Source organism: Indicator indicator, unplaced genomic scaffold, assembly GCF_027791375.1.
Source record: "Indicator indicator isolate 239-I01 unplaced genomic scaffold, UM_Iind_1.1 iindUn_scaffold_128, whole genome shotgun sequence".
NCBI classification, from domain to species: Eukaryota; Metazoa; Chordata; class Aves; order Piciformes; family Indicatoridae; genus Indicator; species Indicator indicator.
The window spans coordinates 4,080-20,312 of NW_026539232.1; the positions used below are offsets into that span (position 1 = coordinate 4,080).

The 16,233-nt window shown below is 64.5% G+C and overlaps 1 protein-coding gene across 1 annotated transcript; it reads left to right on the top strand.

Moving 5' to 3' along the window:
• Positions 1-204: 204 nt before the first annotated feature.
• On the top strand, positions 205-5,546 carry LOC128980352 (synaptophysin-like; the record flags this gene model as incomplete). Its single annotated transcript, XM_054398821.1, has 3 exons — positions 205-403; positions 2,000-2,191; positions 5,226-5,546. Coding segments are annotated over 3 exons (712 nt in total), but the record flags the coding sequence as incomplete, so codon positions are not given.
• Positions 5,547-16,233: the final 10,687 nt, after the last annotated feature.

Here is a 16,233-nt window from a genome sequence, read left to right on the forward strand (position 1 = left end):
CCCTCCTCCCTCCTTTCCCCCCTCCCTCCCTCTTCCTCTCCCTCTCTCTCTCCCTCTCCCTCCCTTCCTCTCTTTCTCCCTCTCCCTCTCCCTCTCCCTCTCCCTCCTCCTTTCCCCCTCCATCTCTCGGAGCTAATCTTAAGCAACATTCCTTTCCCCTCCTCCTCCCCCTCTCTCCCCTCCTCCTCCTCCTCCCTCTCCCAGGTTGCACCAGGTGTACTTCGAGGCTCCCTCCTGCGGGGGGGGTCCCCCGGAGAGGGTCTTCCTGGTGGGGGATTACTCCTCTGCGGCTCAGTTCTTCGTCACGGTGGGGGTCGGAGCCTTCCTCTACGCCCCCTCTGCCCTGGGGGGTTACCTCTTCCTCTCCCACAGCTACACCCCGGGGGGGAGAGCCCCCAAAATTGTTGTAGTTCCCCTCTCTCCAACCCTCCTCCTCACCCACATCCCCCCCGCCCTCACCCCCGCCACACTCGCACTGGACCAGCTTCACACCTCCCCGCCCCTCCTCAAGTGATTTCTTCGCCCCTCCCCCCCCCTCCCATGTGTGCTTCCTGTTCCTCACCTTTTGGGGTCCCTTTGCCCCTTCCCCCTAAGGCCTCACAACAAATCCCCCCCAGGAAACTGCTTCAACCCTCCCCCCTCCCCCTCCAAGACTTTCCTTCCCCCTCCCTGTCCCCTCTCTTTTCCTCACCTTTGGGATCCCTCACCCCCTCCCCCCAAAAAAGCTTCAACCCCTTCCCCCTCCCCCCTAAGGCTTCCTTTCCCCCTCCCCTCCCAAAATCCTCTACCCCCTAAAAAAGCCTCAACCCACTCCCCCCAAAGCCTCCCCACCCCCAATCCCTCAGATTCCCTTCCAGACTCCCCCCACCCCTCCCAAGACCCCCTCAGCACCCCCAATCCCTCAAGACCCCCCCTAGACCTTCCCAATTCCTCAAGACCCCCCCCCCAGACCCCTCCCCAATCCCTCAGAGCTTCCCCAGACCCCCCCCAATCCCTCAGGACCCCCCCCAGACTCCCTCCCTCCCTCAATCCCCCCCAGATTCCTCCCTGCCCTCTGGAGGGGTCCTGGGGGGGGCCCTGAGGCATTTGGGGAGGGGGAAGGGGGGGGAGGGTTCCTGAGTTATTTGGGGGGTGGATGGGGGGCTGGGGGCTTTAATTTGGGTATGGGGGGAGGGGCTTGTGTCTGGCAGGGTTAATTTGGGTCTGGGGGGGTCAGGTTGGGTCGGGGGCAAGTTTTGGGGTTCAAGACCCCTCCCCATTTGCCCCTCCCCCCCTTTTTTTTCTTTTTTCCTTTTTTTTTCTTTTTCTTTCTTCCCTCCCTATTTCCCCTCTGGGGTTGGGCTTTTTGGGCGTCCCCTCGGGGGGTAGGGCTTTAATTTGGGTCTGGGGGAGGGGGGGGTTGGGTCTGGAGGGGTTCATTTGAGTCTGGGGGAGTCGGGGGAAAGCTTTGGGGTTCAAGACCCCTCCCCATTTTGCCCCTCCCCCCCCTTTTTTCTCTCCCTATTTGCTCCCTGGGGTTGCTTCTGGGGTTCCTGGCAGGGGGGGAGGCTTTAATTTGGGTCTGGGGGAAAGGGGTTGGATCTGGAGGGGTTAATTTGAGACTGGGGGAGTCAGGGGAAAGCTTTGGGGGTTCAAGACCCCACCCATTTTGCCCTTCCCCCCCTTTTTTCCCCTCCCTATTTCCCCCCTGGGGTTGCTGTTGGGGGTCTCTACAGGGGGGGAGGCTTTTTTTTGGGTCTTGGGGGAGGGGGATTGGATTCTGGAGGGGTTCATTTGAGGTCTGGGGGAGTCAGGGGAAAAGGCTTTTGCGCGTGTCAAGACCCCTCCCGATTTTTGCCCCTACCTCGCCCCCCCTTTTATTTTCCCCCCTACCCTTTGGGCTTGGGTGTTAGGATGTGGGGGGAGGGAAGTTGAGTCGGGGGGGGGTAGGGGAGGGGATTAAATTTCGGGGTTCAGGACCCCCTCCCCTAATTTTTGGTGCTCCCCTCCCCCCACCCAGGATTTGGGGGTGACTCTGCTGCTGTCCCTGCTGTGGTTGGTGGCTTCCTGCTCCTGGGCTGTGGCTTTGGCTGACATCAAAGCTGCCACCAACCCCGGGGGGGTCCTGGAGCAGATTTCGGGGTGCCAGAGGCCAGGAGCTCGCTGCAAGGCTTTGGGGGGGCCAAGGACATCAGGCTTGAACACCTCAGTGGTGAGGGAGACCCCCTCCCCAAAAAAAAAAAACACCCAACCCCCCCCTCAATATCCCTCCTGGAATGCCCCCCAAAACCTCTTCCCAAAGAGCTTCCCAGGGAGCCCCAGAGCCAAGGAAGAGTCCATGGGGAGGGGGAGCAGGGGGGGGGAGGACACCCCCCCAAATGGAACCAGCCCAGACCCTCCCCAATATAACCCCCAGACCCCTCCCCAAATGGAACCAGCCCAGACCCCCCCCAATATAACCCTGGGACCCCTCCCCCACAAATGGAACCACCACCACAACCCCCCCAGTATAACCTGGGACCCCTCCCCCCAAAATGGAACCAGCCCAGACCCCCCCAGTATCAACCTGGGACCCCTCCCCAAATGGAACCGCCCAACCCCCCCCAGTATAACCCTGGGACCCTCCCCCCCAAATGGAACCACAGCCCAGACCCCCCCAGTATAACCCTGGGACCCCTCCCCCCCAAATGGAAACCAGCCCCAGACCCCCCAATTATAACCCTGGGACCCCTCGCCCCCAAATGGAACCAGCCCAGACCCCCCCCAATATAACCCTGGGACCCCTCCCCAAATGGAACCAGCCCAGACCCCCCCCAATATAACCCTGGGACCCCTCCCCCACAAATGGAACCAGCCCAGACCCCCCCCAATATAACCCTGGGACCCCTCCCCCACAAATGGAACCAGCCCAGACCCCCCCCAATATAACCCTGGGACCCCTCCCCCACAAATGGAACCAGCCCAGACCCCCCCAATATAACCCTGGGACCCCTCCCCAAATGGAACCAGCCCAGACCCCCCCCAATATAACCCTGGGACCCCTCCCCCCACAAATGGAACCAGCCAGACCCCCCCCAATATAACCTGGGACCCCTCCCCCACAATGGAACCAGCCCAGACCCCCCCCAATATAACCCTGGGACCCCTCCCCCACAAATGGAACCAGCCCAGACCCCCCCCAATATAACCCTGGGACCCCTCCCCACAAATGGAACCAGCCCAGACCCCCCCCAATATACCCTGGGACCCCTCCCCACAAATGGAACCAGCCCAGACCCCCCCCAATATAACCCTGGGACCCCTCCCCACAAATGGAACCAGCCCAGACCCCCCCCAATATAACCCTGGGACCCCTCCCCACAAATGGAACCAGCCCAGACCCCCCCCCAATATAACCCTGGGACCCCTCCCCCACAAATGGAACCAGCCCAGACCCCCCCCAATATAACCCTGGGACCCCTCCCCCACAAATGGAACCAGCCCAGACCCCCCCCAATATAACCCTGGGACCCCTCCCCCACAAATGGAACCAGCCCAGACCCCCCCCAATATAACCCTGGGACCCCTCCCCCCACAAATGGAACCAGCCCAGACCCCCCCCAATATAACCCTGGGACCCCTCCCCCACAAATGGAACCAGCCCAGACCCCCCCCAATATAACCCTGGGACCCCTCCCCCACAAATGGAACCAGCCCAGACCCCCCCAATATAACCCTGGGACCCCTCCCCCACAAATGGAACCAGCCCAGACCCCCCCCAATATAACCCTGGGACCCCTCCCCCACAAATGGAACCAGCCTAGACCCCCCCCAATATAACCCTGGGACCCCTCCCCCACAAATGGAACCAGCCCAGACCCCCCCCAATATAACCCTGGGACCCCTCCCCCACAAATGGAACCCAGCCCAGACCCCCCCCAATATAACCCTGGGACCCCTCCCCCACAAATGGAACCAGCCCAGACCCCCCCCAATATAACCCTGGGACCCCTCCCCCACAAATGGAACCAGCCCAGACCCCCCCCCAATATAACCCTGGGACCCCTCCCCCACAAATGGAAACCAGCCCAGACCCCCCCCAATATAACCCTGGGACCCCTCCCCCACAAATGGAACCAGCCCAGACCCCCCCCCAATATAACCCTGGGACCCCTCCCCCACAAATGGAACCAGCCCAGACCCCCCCCAATATAACCCTGGGAACCCCTCCCCCACAAATGGAACCAGCCCAGACCCCCCCCAATATAACCCTGGGACCCCTCCCCCACAAATGGAACCAGCCCAGACCCCCCCAATATAACCCTGGGACCCCTCCCCCACAAATGGAACCAGCCCAGACCCCCCCCAATATAACCCTGGGACCCCCTCCCCCACAAATGGAACCAGCCCAGACCCCCCCCAATATAACCCTGGGACCCCTCCCCCACAAATGGAACCAGCCCAGACCCCCCCCCAATATAACCCTGGGACCCCTCCCCCACAAATGGAACCAGCCCAGACCCCCCCCAATATAACCCTGGGAACCCCTCCCCCACAAATGGAACCAGCCCAGACCCCCCCCAATATAACCCTGGGACCCCTCCCCCACAAATGGAACCAGCCCAGACCCCCCCCCAATATAACCCTGGGACCCCTCCCCCACAAATGGAACCAGCCCAGACCCCCCCCAATATAACCCTGGGACCCCTCCCCCACAAATGGAACCAGCCCAGACCCCCCCCAATATAACCCTGGGACCCCCCTCCCCCACAAATGGAACCAGCCCAGACCCCCCCCAATATAACCCTGGGACCCCTCCCCCCACAAATGGAACCAGCCCAGAACCCCCCCCAATATAACCCTGGGACCCCTCCCCCACAAATGGAACCAGCCCAGACCCCCCCCAATATAACCCTGGGACCCCTCCCCCACAAATGGAACCAGCCCTAGACCCCCCCCCCAATATAACCCTGGGGACCCCTCCCCCCAAATGGAACCAGCCCAGACCCCCCCCATATAACCCTGGGACCCTCCCCCAAATGGAACCAGCCTAGACCCCCCCCCCTCCAATTCTGGAGCCCCCCCCCCCTTAATTTCCCCCCCCTCCCTAGGCCTCTCCCCCCCCCTCCATTCTCTTTCCCCCTCTTTTTCCCTCCCAAATCTTCCCCCCACCCTCCCAATTTTTTTTGCTGGAAGCCCCCTCCCCTGCCCCCACTTAATCCCGGGCCCCCCCCCCCCATTAATATTGGTGCCCCCCTCCCCAACAGGTGTTTGGCTTCCTCAACCTGGTCCTGTGGACTGGCAACGTTTGGTTCGTGTTCAAGGAAACAGGCCTGGGGGGGGTGGGGGTCGCCAGGGGCCCCCCCGGGGGGATGCACCCCGAAAAAACCCCCCCTGGCCCCCCCACCCTCCACGGGGAAGGAGGAGCTTATGGCCAACCAGATGTGGGGGGGTATGGCCAGCCTGGGGGGGGCTATGGCCAGCCTGCGGGGGGCTACCAGCCCGAGTATGGCCAGGGGGGGTACGGCCCCCCCGAGGGGGGGTACGGCCAAGGGGCTCCCCCAACCTCCTTCAGCAACCAGATGTAGGTGAGTGGGGGGGGTGAGGGGGGTTAGGGGGGTTGGGAATTGGGGTCTGGGGGGCAATAGGGGGAGCTGTGGGGTGGAAAATGGGGTGGGGGGTGGGAATTGGGGGAGTGGGAATGAGGGGGTGGGAATTGGGGGGCTGAGGGGGTGGGGGGTGGGAGGTGGGGGGCTGGGGGGGTGGGAATGGGGTGTGGGGTGGGAATTGTGGGGGCTGGGGGGGTGGGAATGGGGAGGGGGAGGTGGGAGTTGGGGGTCTGGGGGGGAAAAAGGAGGGCTAGGGGGTGGAAAATGGGGTGGGGGTGGGAATTGGGGGGCTGGGGTTGAAAGGGGGATCCAGAGGGACAAAAAGGGGGGTGGGGGGTGGGAATTGGGGGTTGGGGGGGACAGATGAGGTGAGGGAGGTGACTTCGGGGGCGTCTCGTGGCTGTGGGGGGTTTTGAGGGAGGGTCTCCAGCTGTGGTTTCTTTCCCTTCTCCCCCACTTCCAGGTCCTCCTGCCCAGCAGGGGGCGCTGTTGGCAAAGAAGCCGCCGAGTGGGCCGGGGCCAAAAGGGGGGAGAGGGCGGGGCCTTGGAGTGGGTGTGGCCCCGGGGATCCCGGCCCCATGGATCCTGACCCATAGATCCCTGCCCCATCGATCCCTGCCCCATAGATCCTGCCCCATAGATCCCTGCCCCATAGATCCCTGCCCCATAGATCCCTGCCCCATAGATCCCTGCCCCATAGATCCCTGCCCCACAGATCCCTGCCCCATAGATCCCTGCCCCATAGATCCCTGCCCCACAGATCCCTGCCCCATAGATCCCTGCCCCACAGATCCCTGCCCCATAGATCCCTGCCCCATAGATCCCTGCCCCATAGATCCCTGCCCCATAGATCCCTGCCCCATAGATCCTGCCCCATAGATCCCTGCCCCATAGATCCCTGCCCCATAGATCCCTGCCCCATAGATCCCTGCCCCATAGATCCCTGCCCCATAGATCCCAGCCCCATAGATCCCTGCCCCATAGATCCTGCCCCATAGATCCCTGCCCCATAGATCCCTGCCCCATAGATCCCTGCCCCATAGATCCCTGCCCCACAGATCCTGCCCCACAGCCCTGCCCCCTAGATCCTCCCCTGTGATCCCATCCCCATGGATCCTGCCCCATAGATCCCATCCCCATGGATCCTGCCCCATGGATCCTGCCCCACACCACCCCCCGTGCCCCCCGTGTCTGTCTTTGTGCCGTGATTGTGATGTTACCGGGAAGGGGGGGAGGGGAGGGGAGGAAGGACCTCCCTCCCCGCTGCCCCCCAAGTGTGGGGCAGAGTCGGGGGGGGTGGGGGGTGGGGAAGGGGGTCACACACACATACTTCGGGGGGGCTGAGCCCCCTCTGCAGCCCCACGGGGGGAATAAAGATGCTGGAGAAACCTCCTGCCCCATGGCTGCTGACCCACAGCGACCCAGAGGGAGCCATAAGGACCCATAGAGACCCATAGAGAGCCATAGGGACCCATAGAGACCCATAGGGACCCATAGAGACCCATAGGGACCCATAGAGACCCATAGGGACCCATAGAGACCCATAGGGACCCATAGGGACCCATAGGGACCCATAGAGACCCATAGGGACCCATAGGACCCATAGGGACCCATAGAGAGCCATAGGGACCCATAGGAGCCATAGGGACCCATAGAGACCCATAGGGACCCATAGGAGCCATAGGGACCCATAGAGAGCCATAGGGACATATAGGGATATGTAGGGACCCATAGTACTCTATAAGGACCCATTGAGACCCAGAGAGCGCTACAGGGACCCATAGGGCCCCATAGAACCCTGTGGGGACCCATAAAGACCTATAGGGATCCGTAGGGACCCATAGAGCCCAATAGGGACCCATAGAGCCCTATAGAGACCCATAGAGACCCTCCAGCTCCCATAGGGCCGATCCCAGCTGGCTCCCTGGCCCCGCCCCTCTGGAATGGGCGGGGCTTCTCGCAGAAGCCGCCCCTCGGCCCCCTCCACCCGCCTCTTTAACCCCGCCCCTTCCTTTAGCCACGCCCCACCCTGAGTCATTTCTCGCCGCGGCCCCGGCTCAGGCAGGTACCGGCCCCGGGACAACCCCTTGGGACCTTCCCCCCGGCCACCCACGCGTGACCCCCGGCACCACCCTCCCCCCCCCGCCCCCTCCCCGCCGCGGAACCACCCCCCCGTCCCCCGCCCCTTTCTTCCCTCTCCCCCCAAATCCACAAGTGACTCCCCCCCCTTCCCCAGCACCCTCCCCACTCTCATAGCCCACCTCCCCCACGCGTGACCGTGGGGTGGCCTCCTCTCCTGTGACCCCCACCCACTTATGTGACCTCGACGTCCCCCAGTTTGTGACCCCCCCCCCCCCCCAACACACCCCCGGGGCTCTCCCACCCACCCCAGGACGCCCCCTCCCACCCGTTCACTCTTGCCTCCCCCCCCCCCCCCCCCAAGTCCTCACGCCCCGTGACCCCCATGTCCCCCCCTCTCGTGACCACCCTCGGGCTTTCTCCCCCTCCCCCCCCCGTCAACCCCTTACTCAATCCCCCCCACCTCGTGACACCTCCCCCATTCTTGACCCCTTCCCCCCCCGTTGAACTCCCTGTGACCCCCCCACCCCCTACATGGAGCCAGATTCGAGGGCACCCACTCGTGATCCCCCACTTCTGTCCCCTCTGTGACCCCCCGACTCGTGACACCCCCACACATCTTACCCCTCTATGACCCCCCCCCCCCAATTCGTGAGTCTCCACTCATGACCCACACTCATGACCTCCACTCAGGACCCCCCCACTCGTGACCCCCATTTCTGATCCCTGCTCATAACCCCCACTCAGGAGCCCCCCAATTATGCTCCCCCTATGCCCCCCCCCCTAAGTCCTGACACCCCACTGTGACCCTTACGACCCCCACTCAGGACTCCCCATTTGTCACTCCCCCACTCCTGTCCTCTCCGTGACCCCCCCCCCCCCCAAGTCATACCCCACTCGTGCCCCCACAAGCCGTGGCACCCCCCCCCTTACTCCTGACCTCCACTCAGGACACCTCACTTGTGACCCTTCATTTGTATCCCCTTTGTGACCCTCCCCCCACCCTCCCACTCGTGACCCCTACTCATGACCTCCCCACTCGTGTCCCCTTCTTACCCCTCCCACTCCCACTCGTGACACCTCTGTGACCTCCTCCACCCTGAATCCCCAATCGTGACCTCCACTTGAACACCCCCACTCCAGCCCCCCCACTCGTGACCTCTCTATGGCCTCCCCCTAGTCCTGACATCCCACTCAGGACCTCCCACGGGTGACTACCCCCCACCCCACGTGACATCCCCCCCCGGCCATGCATGCCTACCACGGCCTCACGGACAAGGAGCTGATGGAGAAGCTCAAGAGGCTGCCGGAGGCCACTACCATGGGTGGGCACTGGGGGGGACTGGGAGGGGACTGGGAAGGGATTGGGGGGGAGTGGGAGGGACTGGGAGGGGATTGGGAGGGACTGGGAGGGACTGGGAGGGACTGGGAGGGACTGGGAGGGATTGGGAGGGACTGGGAGGGACTGGGAGGGGATTGGGAGGGACTGGGAGGGACTGGGAGGGATTGGGAGGGATTGGGAGGGACTGGGAGGGGACTGGGAGGGGATTGGGAGGGACTGGGAGGGACTGGGAGGGACTGGGAGGGACTGGGAGGGGATTGGGAGGGATTGGGAGGGACTGGGAGCAACTGGGAGGGAACTGGGAGGGACTGGGAAGGGATTGGGAGGGACTGGGAGGGACTCGTGGGTCTCTCTGGGTCACCTGTGGACCTCTATAGGGCAGAGGAGCCACCCGGGGGTCACGCGTGGGTCGCTATGGGACACCCGGGGGTGTCTATGGGTCGCGTGGATCCTTGTGCGTCTCTATGGGGCAGAGGGGACACCAATGGGTCACGCGTGGGTCTCGCGTGGGGCAGGGAGCTCACTCGTGGGTCACTTGTGGGTCACTATGGGGCAGAGGGGCCAATCGTGGGTCGGCGTGGGTCACCCGTGGGGTTTTTGCTGGGCTCTATGAGGCAGAGAGGTCACTCGTGGGTCACTGTGGGTCACAAGTGGTTCACCAGTGGGTCTATGTGGGTCGCTATGGGGCAGAGAGGTCACTCCTGGGTTGCTCTGGGTGCCTCTAGGTCCCCCACGTGGGTCACTCGGTCACCCATTGGTCTCCACTGGTCACACATGGGTCACGTGTGGGGGTTTGCTGGGATCTATGGGGCAGAGATGTCACTCGTGGGTCGAGCATGGGTCGCTGTGGGTCATGCGTGGGTCTCAGTGGGGCACAGAAGTCACTCCTGGGCCGCTCTGGGTGTCTGTGGGTCACTCCTTGGTCACCCGTGGGTCTCAATTGGTCACGCGTGGGTCACCCGTGGGGAGGAGACGCCACTTGTGGGTCACTATGGGGTCGGGGGGTCACGCGTGAGTGTCACGTGGGTCACGCGTGGGTCTCCCCCCTCCGCCCAGGCCCTCCCCGCAAGCTCTACGAGAGGAAAGTTTTCCAGCTGGAGCGAGAACGGCGCCGGCGGGGGGGGGGCGGTGAGTCTGGGAGGGGTCTTTGGGGGGGGGAGGAGTCCTTGGGAGGGGGGGAGGTGGGGGAGGGGGGGCTATGCCTCGCCCCCCCCCGACTCCCCCTTTTTTACACCACTCCCCAGATAACCTCGACATTGATCGACCCCCCCCGGAGTGGGAGGGGGCAAGCAGCGGCTGGGACATGGTGAGGGGGGAGGGGCAGGTCCTGGGAGGAAGGATTTGGGGTCTGGGGGAGGGGGTCCTAGGGTGGCATTTAGGGGTCTTGGGGGGAGTCCTGGGGGGGGGAGGCTTGGGTCCTGGAGGGGTAATCTGGGGCGGGGGGGGATCCCGGAGGGGGGCTTTTGGGTCTGGGGGCGTCCTGGGGGCATGGAGGGGGGAATTAGGGTCTGGGGGTTCCCGAGGGGAGGGGGGGGGGTTGGGTCTGGGGGAGGTGGGGGAGGAGAGATTTAGGGTCTTGGGGGGGTCCTGGGGGGGAATTTAGGGTCTGGGGGGTGGCCCGGAGGGGGATTTGGGGTCTGGGGGCATCCGGTGGGGGGGGAGGGGAGTCTTGGGGGTTGTTAATTTGAGGGGGGGGGATCTCCATCCTGCCTGACGTTGCTCCCCCTCCCCAACAGGAGGATTTTGAAGCCCCCTCCCTGCACTTGGAACCTCGGCAGCCCCTGAGACCCCTCCCCAAATTCGGGGCCCCCCCCACCTCGGACGGGGCTCCCTCTCCCCCGAGCCGGTTGCTGCCCCTGGGGCCGCAGTTGCTGCTGCTGGGGGTCCTGGGGGTCTCCCTGCTGCTGCTGCTCTACCTGGGGGGGGACCCCCAAAAAACGACCCCAGACCTCTAGACCCTTCCCCACGACCCCTCCCCCAGACCCCTAAACTCCCCCCAGGACACCCCCAGACCCCTAAACACTCCCTAAGGACCCCTCCCCCAGACGCCTAAATATGTCCCAGGACCCCCCCCAGACCCATAAACTGCCCCCAGGACCTCCCCCAGACCCCTAAATACACCCTAAGGACCCCCCCGACCCCTAAACTCTCCCCAAGGACACGGCCAGACCCCTAAACCCTCCCCAAGAACCCCCCCCCAGACCCCTGAACATGCCCCAGAATTCCCCCAGACCCATAAACTCTGCCCAGGACCTCCCCCAGAGCCCAAAGTACCCCTAAGGACCCCTCCCCAGACCCCTAAACAAGCCCATGACACCCCCCAGACCCATAAACTCCCCCCGGGGCCTCCCCCAGACCCTAAATACCCCCTAAGGAGCCCCCCATGACTGCTAAACTCCCCCAAGGACCACCCCAGACCCCTAAATACCCCCTAAGGACTCCTCCCCAGAACCCTAAACAGGCCAATGACACCCCCGAGACCCAGGGACTCCCCCCAGGACCTCCCCCAGACCCATAAATACCCCCTAAGGACCCCTCCCCAGAACCCTAAACAAGCCAATGACAACCCCCAGACCCAGGGATTCCCCCCAGGCCCTCCCCCAGACACCTAAACACCCCCTAAGGACGCCCCCCAGACCCCTAAACACCCCTTAAGGACGCCCCCCAGAGCCCTAAATACCCCCTAAGGACCCCTCCCGACCCCTAAACTGCACCCAGGACCCCCCCAGACCCCTAAACACCCCTTAAGGACCCCCCAGACCCAAACCACCCACCCCTTAACCCCCCCCAATAAAGCAGCAGCTGTCAATCAAAGCTTCAGGGGCACAGCGTACTGCGCCTGGGGGCGTGGTTTGAGCGCAGGGGGCGCGGTTCTGGCTGAGAGGGGCGTGGTTTGAGCGCAGGGGGCGCGGTTCTGGCTCAGAGGGGCGTGGTTAGAGCGCAGGGGGCGCGGTTCTGGCTCAGGGGGGCGTGGTTAGAGCGCAGGGGGCGCGGTTCTGGCTGAGGGGGGCGTGGTTTGAGCGCAGGGGGCGCGGTTCGGGCTCAGGGGGGCGTGGTTAGAGCGCAGGGGGCGTGGTTTGAGCTCAAGGGGCAGAGATTGCGTGGAGGGGGCGTGGCCAGTGCGTGACGCGCTGCGTCAGGGGGCGTGGCCTGCGGCGCGCAGGGGCCGAGGCGAACATGGCGGCGGCGGCGGCGGCAGGGGCGGGAGCTCGGCCGAGCCCTGCCCGGGCCTGGGCCTGGGCCTGGGCCTGGAGCCTGAGCCTGGGATTGGCCTGGGCCGGGCAGGTGCCGCTCTTGGCCTGGTCCACGGAGAGGTGGGGGTCGGGGAGGAGGTCTGGGGGGGTCCTGGGGAGGTATTTAGGGGTCTGGGGGGGGTCCTGGGGAGGTATTTGGGGGTCTGGGGGGGTCCTGTGGAGGTATTTAGGGGTCTGGGGGGGTCCTGTGGAGGTATTTGGGGGTCTGGGGGGGTCCTGAGGAGGTATTTGGGGGTCTGGGGGGGGGTCTCTGCTTCCACTTCTTGCCTTTAGTCCTTTCCTGATCCTCTCTTTGTGTCCCTCCCCTCCCTCTCCCCCCTCGACCCCAGCTCCCTGTGGTCCCCCCAAGGCCAAGGCTCGGAGGGGCTGCCGGTGGGGGAGGGGCAGCTGGTGGGGGAGGAGCAGCTCCAGGCCCTGCTGAGCCCTGCCCTGCGCCGGGGACCCCGAATCGTTCTCCTCTTCCTGCAGGACAAGGTTTGGGGACCCCCCCACCCCCCAGACGCTTTTCAGCATCCCCCCCAGATCCATTGAACTCCTTCCCCCCCCCACCCCTAGACCCATTTAATGACCCCCAGGCCCCCGAAATCCTCCCTCCAGGATCCTCTCCAGACCCCTCAACACCCCCCAAGACCCCCCCAGACCTCTCAACACCCCCCAGGATTCCCCCCAGACCCCTAAACACCCCCCAAGACCCCCCCAGACCCACTGAATCCCCCCCCAGGACCCCCCCAGGACCCCTAAATCCCCCCCCCCCCCAGACCCTCTAAATCCCCCTGCCAGGACCCCACCCAGACCCCTCAACACCCCCCAGGACCCCCCCCAGACCACTCAACACCCCCCAGGATTCCCCCCAGACCCCCTAAATCCCCCCCCCAGGAGCCCCCCAGACCCCTCAACTCCCCGAAGACCCCCCCAGACCCACTGAATCCCCCCCCCCAGGACCCCTCCAGACCCCTCAACACCCCCCAGGATCCCCTCCAGACCCCTAAATCCCCCCCTAGGATCCCCCCCAGACCCCAAATATCCGCTCTGGGACTCCTCCCAGACCCCTAAACTCTCCCCAAGACCCACCCCAGACCACCTAAATCCCCTCCCCCAGGACCCCTCCAGACCCCTAAACCCTCCCCCAAAGTGCCTCCCCTCCTCCCTCCCTACCTTTCCCTTTCCCCTCCCCCCAAAAAAGGGGAAGTGGGGTCCCCTCCCCCACTTCCCTCGTGACAGGGATGAGGTCCTCACGTGTCCCACTCCCCCCCACTTCCCTTTTCTCCACTCCCCCTCCTCCCCCCCAGCTCAGCCTCGAGGACTTCACAGCCTATGGGGGGGTCTATGGGAACAAGGCTGACAGTGCCTTCCCCCACCTGGAGGTGAGGAGGGGGCTTCTGGGTGGGGGGGAGGGGTTGGGGGGGTGGTCCTAGAGGGCTTTTAGGGAGGTCCTGAGGGGGTTTGGGGACTTCTGAGGGGTCTGGCTGGTCCTGGATGGCTTCTAGGGAGCACTTGGGGGGGTCCTGGGGGGCTTGAGGGGGTTTGGGGGGGGGTCCTGAGGGGATCTAGGAGGGTTCTGAGGGGATTAAGGGGAGGCCTGGGGGGGGGATTTTTGGACCTAGAGGGCTTCTATAGGGGTCGGGGGGGGGGGGTTCCTGGGGGGCTTTAGGAGGGTTCTGAGGGAGGTTGGGGGGTCATGAGGGGGTTTGGGGGGGTCATGAGGGGATTTTGGGGGGGTCCTGAGGGGTTTTGGGGAGCTCCTGGGGGCTTTAGGAGGGTCCCGAGGGGTACTGGGGGGTCCTGAGGGGGTTTGGAGGGGTCTTGGGGGGCTCCTGGGGTTATTTTAGAGAGATTCTGAGAGGGGGGGTGGGGGAGGGGGGTCCTGGGGGAATTTTAGGGAGGTCTTCAGGGCCTTTGGGGGGGTGTTTGGGGGTCCTGAGGGTTTTGGGGAGGTCCTGACGGGTTTGGGGAGGTCCTGAGGGGGTTTGGGGAGGTCCTGAGGGGGGTTGGGGGAGGTCCTGAGGGGGTTTGGGGAGGTCCTGAGGGGGTTAGGAAGGTCCTGGGGGGTTTGGGGAGGTCCTGAGGGGGTTTGGGGGAGGTCCTGAGGGGGGTTGGGGGAGGTCCTGAGGGGGTTAGGGGAGGTCCTGGGGGGGTTTGGGGAGGTCCTGGGGGGGTTTGGGGAGGTCCTGGGGCGGTTTGGGGAGGTCCTGAGGGGGGTTGGGGGAGGTCCTGAGGGGGTTAGGGGAGGTCCTGGGGGGTTTGGGGAGGTCCTGAGGGGGTTTGGGGAGGTCCTGAGGGGGTTAGGAAGGTCCTGGGCGGTTTGGGAGGTCCTGAGGGGGTTTGGGGAGGTCCTGGGGGGTTTGGGGGAGGTCCTGAGGGGGTTTGGGGGAGGTCCTGAGGGGGTTAGGGAGGTCCTGGGGCGGTTTGGGAGGTCCTGAGGGGGTTTGGGGAGGTCCTGAGGGGGGTAGGAAGGTCCTGAGGGGGTTTGGGAAGGTCCTGGGGGGGCTCTAGGAAGGTCCTGGGGGGCCGCTGGAGGGTCCTGAGGGGAGTTAGAGTCCCCTGGGTGGGGGGAGGTTGAGCTCTGAGGGAGCTCCTGCTGGGGGCAGGCCGCTGTTAACCTCCCGTCCGGCAGGGGGCGCTGGGCGCCGCTGGCTCGCGGCTGCTGCTGCCGGCGGTGCGGGGGGCGGCGGCGCAGGCCCTGCCCCAGCGCCTGGCGCGGGCCTTGGGGGCTGCCCCCTTGCGGCTAGACGGCGCCCAGCTGGGGCTGCAGGGACTGAACCGCAGCCTGGACCACAGCCTGCTGCTGCTGCTGCCCCTGCCCCACCGGCACGGGTGAGGGCACACGGGGCCCAGGGCTGCCCCATAGCGACCCGCGGGGACCCATAGCGACCCACAGGGATACGCGGGGACCCATAGCGACCCACAGGGATACACGGGGACACATAGAGACCCACGGGGCCCATGGCTGCCCCATAGAGACCCACGGGGACACATGGGGACACACGGGACCCATAGACACCCACAGGGACCCATAGCGACCCACGGGGACCTATAGGGACCCATGGCTGCTCCGTAGTGACCCACAGGGACCTGTGGCTGCCCCATAGCGACCCACAGAGACCCAGAGCCTGCCCTATAGCGACCCACAGGGACCTATAGTTGCCCCATAGCGACCCATAGGGACCCAGAACCTGCCCCATGGTGACCCACAGAGACCCATAGGGACCTATAGCTGCCCCATAGTGACCCACAGAGACCCATAGGGACCCATGGCTGCCCCATAGAGACCCACAGGGACCCAGAGCCTGCCCCATAGCACCCCCCAGAGACCCAGAGCCTGCCCCATAGCAACCTATGTCTGCCCCACAGCGACTCACAGCTGCCCTCTAGCACCCCCCTTCCTCTTTGCTCCTTCCTAGTTCTGGTCTGATGAGTCCCAAGGAGGTGCTGGCCAGGAATGGTGAGCAGAGGAACTGGGAGGGACTGGGAGGAGCTGGGAGCACTGGGAGGGACTGGGATGCACTGGGAGCATCCAGGGCTGTGCTATTGGGAGCACTGGAAGGGACTGGGAGGCACTGGGAACATCCAGGGCTGTGCTATTGGAAGCACTGGGAGGGACTGGGAGGCACTGGGAACATCCAGGGCTGTGCTTCTGGGAGCATTGGGAAGCACTGGGAGCATCCAGGGCTGTGCTACTGGGAGGCACTGGGAATAGCAAGGATTGTGGTACTGAGAGGGATTGGGAGGCACTGGGAACATCCAGGACTATGGCACTGGGAGGGACTGGGAGGCACTGGAGCACTGGTGGTTACTGGGAGCACTTGAGGGTTACTGGTGGTTACTGGGGGGTCACTGGGGGTATTGGGGGTTACTGGGGGGTCACTGGTGGTCACTGGGAGCTGTGTCCCTCCCCCTCTAGATGCAGCCCTGGGGCAGGTGCTGGGGAAGCTGCAGGAGGAGCAGCTGCAGTTCACAGCTCTGCTGACAGCCCCACAGCCACGGGTGAGAG